Source organism: Mandrillus leucophaeus, unplaced genomic scaffold (assembly GCF_000951045.1).
Source record: "Mandrillus leucophaeus isolate KB7577 unplaced genomic scaffold, Mleu.le_1.0 Scaffold107, whole genome shotgun sequence".
NCBI classification, from domain to species: domain Eukaryota; kingdom Metazoa; phylum Chordata; class Mammalia; order Primates; family Cercopithecidae; genus Mandrillus; species Mandrillus leucophaeus.
In genome coordinates, this window is record NW_012098876.1 from 1394473 (window position 1) to 1403515 (window position 9043).

General features: G+C 35.4%; 1 protein-coding gene across 1 annotated transcript in view; it reads right to left on the bottom strand.

The window, feature by feature from the left end:
• STT3B (STT3B, subunit of the oligosaccharyltransferase complex (catalytic)) overlaps positions 1-9043 on the bottom strand; it is a 106741-nt gene that overhangs the window by 32407 nt on the left and 65291 nt on the right. The window contains exon 6 of the mRNA XM_011985637.1: positions 6294-6393. Within this exon, the coding sequence (XP_011841027.1) occupies positions 6294-6393 (100 nt within the window). The remainder of the gene's footprint in view (positions 1-6293; positions 6394-9043) is intronic.

A 9043-nucleotide genomic window follows, 5' to 3' on the forward strand; every position in this document is an offset into this window, starting at 1 on the left:
AGGCACTTCCATACATTCTCCGAAATCTAGGTGGAGGTTCCCAAACCTCAATTCTTGACTTCTGGGCACCTCAACACCATGTGGAAGCTGCTGAGGTTTAGGGGTTGTAACCTCTGAAGCCATGGTCTGAGCTGTACTTTAACCCCTTTTAGCCACGGTTAGAGCAGCTGGGACACAGGGCACCAAGTCCCTAGGCAAAACATAGCAGGGAGGGCCCTGGCCCTGGCCCATGAAACCAGGTTTTCCTCTTACGCCTCTGGGCCTGTGATGGGAGGGGCTGCTGCAAAGGTCTCTGACATGCCCTGGAGACATTTCCCCCATTGTCTAGGCATTATCAGTTGGCTCTTTGTTACTTAATGCATATTTCTGCAGCCTGCTTCCATTTCTCCTCAGAGAATGGGTTTTGCTTTTCTATCGCAGTCAGCCTGCAAATTTTCCATTGGATGGCAAATTTTCCATCACATTGTCAGGCTGCAAATTTCCCAAACTTTTATGCTCTGTTTCCCTTTTAAAAATGGAATGCTTTTTAACAATACCCAAGTCACCTTTTGAATACTTTGGTGCTTAGAAATTTCTTCCACCAGATACCCTAAATCATCTACCTGGAGTTCAAAGTTCCAAAAATCTATAGGGCAGGGGCAAAATGCCACCCATCTCTTTGCTAAGACATACCAAGACCCACCTTTACTCCATTTCCCAAAAAGTTCCTCATCTCCATCTGAGACCATCTCAGCCTAGATTTCATTGTCCACATCATTATGAGCATTGTGGTCAAAGCCATTCAACAAGTCTCTAGGAAGCTCCAAACTTTCCCACATTTTCCTGTCTTCTCCTGAGCCCTCCAACTGTTCCAGTATCTGTCTGTTAACCAGTTCCAAAGGTGATTCCACATTTTTGAGTATCTTTTTGGCAGTGTTTCACTCTACCAGTACCAATTTACTGTATTAGTCTGTTCTCACACTGCTGATAAAGACCTGAAACTGGGTAATTCATAAAGAAAAACAGTTTTAATGGATTCACAGTTCCACGTGGCTGGGAGGCCTCACAATCTTGGTGGAAGGTGAAAGGCACACCTTACATGGCAGCAGGCAAGAGAGAAATGAAAACCAAGAGAAAAGGGTTTCCCCTTATAAAACCATCAGATCCCGTGAGACTTACATGGAACAGTATGAGAGAAACCACCCCCATGATTCAATTATCTCCCACTGGGTTCCTCCCACAACACATGGGAATTATGGGAGCTACAATTCAAGATGAAATTTGGGTGGGGACACAGAGGGTGGGGACATAGCCAAACCATATCAACATTTATTATCAAATTTTAAAATTATCAAAAAAACCCCTATTACAGGTTATATTTTAACTGCTATTTTGCACTTTATAACACACAAGTGTTATTTCTCCATTATGTTTCTCAAAACCAAAAATAGCTGAAAGTTTATTTTCACTTAAAAAAAAAAAAAAAAAAGAAGGAACACTCCTTTGATTCACACTGGGGTTTTACGCCCTCAGTCTTAATACAGTAATCATGTCTCCTACCCTCTTGAACTCTTTTGTCTATCTGGCTATTCCTCCATAACTTTAACACCAACAACAAAAGCAAACACTTAAATAGTACTTTTTTGTGTTCATCTATTATTAAGCACCTTTCATACATTAACCTATAACTCATTAATCCTTAACAATCTGTAAGGTAATAACTATTATTGTCTTTATTTGACCAAAGAGGACATTAAGGCCTAAGGACATCAAATGACAGTAATTTGTCCAAAGTTACACAGTAGTAAGGGAGCAAGAATTGAATCCTACTAGATTGACTCTGGAGTATGTACTCTTACCCTCAATGTCATGGTACCTTTTATTTATGGTTACATTACCACAAATTTTAAGTCTGCTTCTAGACTATTCTGTCTTCTCAAGATCAAGACTTAGCTCCAAAACTTTTAAAAGAACATGGTTAAAGTCCAAACTGATTTTCACAAATTTTTCCCTATTTCCATTTTGATCATATGCTATTAAATTGATTACATTGTATAATATACACTCCTTACAGGAAGGTTTTTTAATTCATCTTTGTATCATAATGGCTAGCACAAAACACAGTATTTATTTTTTCAACACTTAATGAACATATGGAGAGTGAAATTTGCTTTAATTTCCTCAATAGTACGGTAGAATTAGACAAAATAAATTTCAGAGCTTCCAGCCCTTGTATCCTGGAATTTTTTTTTTTTAATCCTAGATTTTGTACATGCAATTTTTTTAAAGTTTGTTTTTTCTAAGTTAAACTAGCATTAGCTGTGTTCTGTTTACAGCTGCCAAGTATAAATGTGACTCTTAATAATTTGGCTTTACTTTTAATGTACTCAATAATTGGATTATTTCTTTATTCACAAAATATATAATGCCCATAATAATCTGTACAGAAATAAAGTAGGTAGTATGTTTATAAAACTTTACTTTTAATGATGGTTCCCAGCAAATATCATCCAAAAAATACATTTTAGACATAATATGAAAAACAACTGTTACTCTCCTCATATCACTGCAGAAAAAATAGACAATACCATAAACAAGCTGTTCTAGTGACATTTCAAAAGCATTCATCAATATTAGAAATTGATTTCTTCTCTGTGCTTAAATTACTAACCTAATCTAGTTAATGCAGCCCTTGAGGTAAAATTCCTATGTCTATAAACCAAAAACCAAGTCTCATTTATTATAAACTTAACATATACTCATTGTATGTATTTGGAAAGCAGAAAATTTGGAAAGCAGCAAGTAGTATGAAAAAAAAAAAATCACTGGTAATCCTTACTGTCTGTTTTTTATTAACATTTTCCCACATCATCAAAAACTCAAAAAGATTAAATTTAAAGGCTGCATAATATTCCATATGGCAACACTGCAATTAAAAAATCATTCCCCTATTGGTCATTTAAGTTAGTTCCATATTTTCACAATTACAATTTATACCACAGTAAATATCCCTATATTTGTCTTCATATCTTTAATAATTTCCTTATGACATGAACACAAAGTATGATAAGCTTTAATCAAATTAGAAAGCTTAAATCACTTCACATCCCATCAGTTTTACTGTGATTTCTTGCAAGAGCCATTCCTTCTACAAATGCAACATAAGGTTTGGGTGTTCCTCTTAAAACAGTAGAATCCTATGCATAACATAATTTTTAAACATTTACTTCCCAACATAGTGAAATTCACCAAGTCAAAAATATCTCTTAACAGAAAATTAAATTTTTCCTCCCAAAATTTCAAGTAGAGACGGCCTCCCATCTCAGCTTTTCTTACACCTCCCTTGCTCACTTCCCATGCCACTCTTCTACCACTATACATCCATCCACATTACCTCCCATGGGCCTCCTTTTCCACATGTGAATAAACTCTGACAGTTTTCTGTGGTTGTGTTACAATTGATTTTAATGACACATGCAAAAAATCTACTCAAAGAGGACACAATTTTTTCATAATTATTTAAAATAATTATTATATTTATTATATATAATTATTCAAGTCATTTAATTCAATGCTTAGAATACAACTAAACTTTTAATTAATATAATTATGAGTTTGACATTTATCAATCATTATTTTTTTTTACCTAAACATTTGTGCTCAAGCGGAGGGAGAACAAAAGACAAAGGATGTTACGTGCCAAAATCAAAGAACTTTATATACAAACACTTTACAGTGCTTCCATAGTTTTAAGACCATTAAATTAGGAGAAATTGAACTTAAATCCTGACACACTCTGGATGAAGAAGAGCAACACTTGCTCTATCATACTACTTTCCATCCATTTACAAGTAAACCCTATGAAAGCAGACTAGAAATCATCAAAATACTCCCAGATAATTATAAGTAAAAGATTACAAGTTGGGTAGAGAGGAGAATTTGAACATTATGAACATTAGCTTTATACACACATACATCCCTAACCCATTTTATTTTTCTTTCTTCTCAAAATACTCTCAAGAGTCAACCAAAGTAGTATGAATTTCGTATTTTTCCAGAATGACCAAAAAAAAAAAAAAAATCCCAGTTACCAAATACAAAGGCCTTTCTCAAATTCTAATCCTTTGAAATCTTGGTGCTAAGGTTAAAGGGGAGTTGGACACTGCCTGAATTTTAAACTTTTATGTAGAATACACTTCCATCTGACCATTTTAACAATATGCTTATTGGACTACTTCTGACATCTCCTTTGACTCTTCTTCCTGAATCATGGTATTTCATAAAGTGTATTTCTCAGTCTTCTCTCTCTTGTATTCCTCTGACCATTCAATTCCCAAGATTCCAGATTTTTAAAATTAAAGCAACAACAAAACACCCTCTTAGTTCCTTCACTGTAACCTTTTAACTTTAAAAAAAGCTTAATCTATTATTTATTATTCTCCTTTCTGGATCCCAACTACTGTTTATAGTCTTTTTGGGGTACAGAAATACATAGGTTTATTTATTTCAACAGTAAGGTTATTTGTTTATATGAGAGGCACACAGATATGGTGGATTTTAGCATCATGGGCCATTCATTCAGTCATTCACGCAATCACAGACAGGTCTCCTTCTGTCACCCAGGCTGGAGTACAGTGGCAAGATCATAGCACAACGCAGCCTTGAACTCGTGGAACTCCAGCCTCAGCCTCCTGAGTAGCTGGGATAAGAGGTGTGAGCTACTATGGCTGGCTCATTATAGGCTTTAAAGCCAAAATCTGAGTTCAAGCTTCAGCCCCATTATTAGTTAGCTATGTGATATTTAGCAAATTATTATGTCTCCTCTTATTTCCACATCTGTAAAATGAGAATAATAGTACCTACCCTCACAGTATCCAATGAAAAAAATATGCTGAAATGGCTATAAATGTAATATACTATGCTTTTTTTGTTGTTGTTGAGATACAATTAATATACTATAAAATTTATCTTTTAATAACCTATCCAGTAATGGTTTTTGGTATATTCACAAGGTTGTGTAACCATCACTACTATCTAATTCTAAAATATTTCCTCATCCTCGAAAGAAATCCCATATCCATTAATAGCCACGCCTCTCCTCTCCTCTCCACTATTCTCCCCCTCCTAAATTCCCAGGCAACCACTAATCTACTTTCTGTTTCTATGGATCTGCCCATTCTGGACATTTCCCACAAACTCTACTTTCTGTTTCTACAGATTTGCCTACTCTGGACATTTCACACTAACAGAACCATACACTATGTGGCCTTTTATGTCTGGCTTTTTTACATAATGGCATAAAGTTTTCAAGGTTCATGTTGTAGCATGTATCAGTATTTTATTCCTTTCCATGGCTTAATAATACACCACTGTATGAACATACCATATTTTATGGCTTCATACAGTTGATAGACATTTGGGTTGTCTTCATTTTTGGCCATTATGCACAATAAACTCTGCTATGAACATTCACATAGAAGCTTTTGTATGAATATATGTTTTTGGTTCTCTTGGGTAAATACCTAGGAGTGGAACTGCTTGGTCATATGACGAACCTATGGTTAACTTCTGAGAAAAGTTAAAGTCATATGATGAATCTATGGTTAACTTTTGAGCCAAGCTACTATGCTTTTGAAAATGAACTTAAGATTTATCTTTGTGTTATTGTTTTCCAACATAATTATAATAGAATTGTATTATTTTACTAAGACACTGGTTTCAGTTCACAATTGCTCTCTAATTCCTTCAACCCATAAAAGTTCTAACCCTATCATGGAAAATGAGATCTAAGGTGAAAACATCATCTACCGCTAAGCATCACAGTGAAAATACTGTTTTAAAACCTGTAGAGAAAAATGAACATTTTTCTAGAGACAACACAGACTCAATCTATTAGTACATTATCCAAAAAAGAGCTTTTGAAAGCTTATTAAACTGCTTACTTTGAGGATGTCAATCTCTTAGTGAATTGAATTCAATACAAAAAATGTGAATGATTTTCACGATAAAAATTCCCATTCCCCAAAATTAAGGGGAAGAAAAAGTGCTGACAAATATCAAACCCAGACTAATTTCTACAAAACAAAAAAAAAAAACAAAAAAAAACCCAAAAAACAACTTACCAAGGAAAAGTTGATGACAAAGCACTTACATAAAAATGTCTGACCTTCTTATCAATATAAACAGCAAAATGAACACAAAATTATTTTTACCTTTTCATGCATAATATTGACCAAATAGAAATATCTCTTCAATAAAAAGAATGTATACAAAGCATCTCTTAGCTGACAGATGTCAAAAATCAAATTACTTACCTATGTAGACTCTTTTGCTGTATCTCTGCATCAGTAACAACACAAATACATGCAGTGGAATAAGATTGATGATAAATACATAACCACCCCAAGCAGAGACCTATAGGAAAAGAAGTGCTAAGTTAAATTTATTATTTTTACTTTTTAAAAATATTTAGGAATCTAAACATACAATGAGCAAATATAAACATGAAGATTTTAGCAATTTTGAGAAATGCTTAAATAAAAACTTACTAACCTATGAAGAACGTATTCCTCATTTTTATTTATCATTAAAATAAAACGATCCCACAAATCCAATATGCTTTTCCAAATGCACTGGAGAAATGTTCAAATTAAATTAGATTTAATAGAAAAGCTGAGAGTATTATAATTTGTGAATTGTCAGTAAACAGGCTGTCATAGAGAAGGAATTTTAGGATATAGATCATAAATTTTGAAAATAACCAACAGTTTTTACTTCACCCACTTTTTATGACAAATTTGTTGTAAGAAAGGTCACTGAGAGTAAAAGCAATGAAAGGACTCATTGACAACTAAAAATAATTCAGATGACATGAATATGCTTTGAGATTTCTCAAAAAAGTGCTAGCTGGGCATAAATTTTTTTCTTAAAAACGGATTTATACAAAGCAAGATCCCATTTTATTGTTTGGCTTATACAATATACACTATTTAGCCAGAATAACTGAGGATGTTTTTGGTCTACATTAATGAATATTCTAAGGAGAATCTCCATTCTCAACCAATAGAATTAATTTTTTGGTACACTAAATAATAGGTAATAAGCTCTTGTTAATATCAAAGCTCTCAGATGTCCTCTAATAATTAGAGCTTGAAAGTTTCATTTGTATCAACAGTCACGTTAGCAGACTATATGCTAGCACATCTATTCCAATAACGCTGCTCTTACCTAAAATATTTCAGAACCCCTGTGGAGAACTGCCATCAGTTTTCCACACATACATCAGTTTTCTGCCTTGGTCACAAGCTATTTTTCACAAAAAACAATGTTACTCAACGGAGCGCCAGTCCTAACTGAAAGACTTCTGATTACTTTCAAAATTTAAGCCTAAATTTGAAAGAACAAGTTTGATATTGCTAAGTACAACTACCCAGAATGTGCCCCAGGCTCTAACCACTTAAAAGGAGCCACGGATAACTTGGGTGCACATATTCTATGGCATTTGTTTAAAAAGAAAAAAAAGATTAGCTCAAATTATCATTAATTTTCAGAACAAGACTACTATACAGGCTATGGTGTAGAAAAGAAGAGAAAGAATAATAAAGAGGTAATATTGAACCCCAACCTTAAGAAACCTGTTTAAAAAAATACGTAGGTGGGCCAAGTGCGGTGGCTCACACCTGTAATCCCAGCACTTTGGGAGGCCGAGGTGGGCGGATCACGAGGTCAGGAGATCAAGACCATGGTGAAACACCGTCTCTACTAAAAATACAAAAAATTAGCCGGGCAGGGTGGCGGGCGCCCATAGTCCCAGCTACTCGGGAGGTTAAGGCAGGAGAACGGCGTGAACCCGGGAGGCGGAGCTTGCAGTGAGCTGAGATCACACCACTGCCCTCCAGCCTGGGTGACAGAGCGAGACTCCGTCTCAAAAAAAAAAAAAAAGTAGGTAGCCGGGCACATTGGCTCACGCCTGTAATCCCACTTTGGGAGGCTGAGGCAGGCAGATCACCTGAGGTCAGGAGTTCGAGACCAGTCTGACCACATGCAGAAACCCTGTCTCTACTAAAAATACAAAAATGAGTTGAGCCTGGTGGCACATGCCTATAATCCCAGCTACTCGGGAGGCTGAGGCAGGAGAATCGCTTGAACCCAGGAGGCAGAGATTGCGGTGAGCCGAGATTGTGCCGAGCCGAGATTGTGCCGCTGCACTCCAGCCTGGGCAACAAGAGCCAAATTCCATCTCAAAAAAAAAAGGAGGTAAATTTACAGGTTAACCTAGAGGATATGACCACTATTTCAGTAATGACTCTAGGTATCTACTACATCAAGGTTGAAAACTGAGTATAGTATCAATATGCTACCTTACCTACTCTCTTCACTTGAGAACAAAGAAAAGCTGAAACCAATCTGAAAGTAAATCTGATTTTCTGAAAAGTACTTGCTGATCTTATGCATGATCTTTAACTACAGTGATTTATTTCTTTTCGGACCCACATAAATTCATTTTAAGAGTTTTCCTTCATTTACTTTAAGGAGTGAAATGAAAGCAAATGGGCCAGAAGAACATTCTTTCTACAACCTTTTCTCATTCCGTCTCTCCTTTTAGTTAACTCTTTACTTAGGTTATCCTTTTCAACAAGACTTCCAATTACTCTTATTTCTCTGCTCTAAGTTCACTTCACTAAACTGTTTAGATAATGACTGTTAAAAACTCAGATTATTTTAACATTAAGCAGTTACCTAGTCAACTCCAATACAGAAAAACTAATTTTTAATATCATATTTAAAATTGAGTGCTAAGTAAAAGCTTATTTCACCTAAACGTGGTTCCATGCTCGATATATGACAGGCAAAATTTCCTGTTCTTTTTGAGTATGCAATCTAACTTGGAAAATATTTTACTTGTCAGAGCTATTTGAAAAATAAAGCTAGGGGCTGGGTGCCGTGGCTCACAGCTGTAACCCCAGCACTTTGGGAGGCTGAGACAGGCAGATCACTTGAGGTCAGGAGTTTGAGACCAGCCTGATCAACATGGTAAAATCCTGTCTCTACTAAAAATACAAAA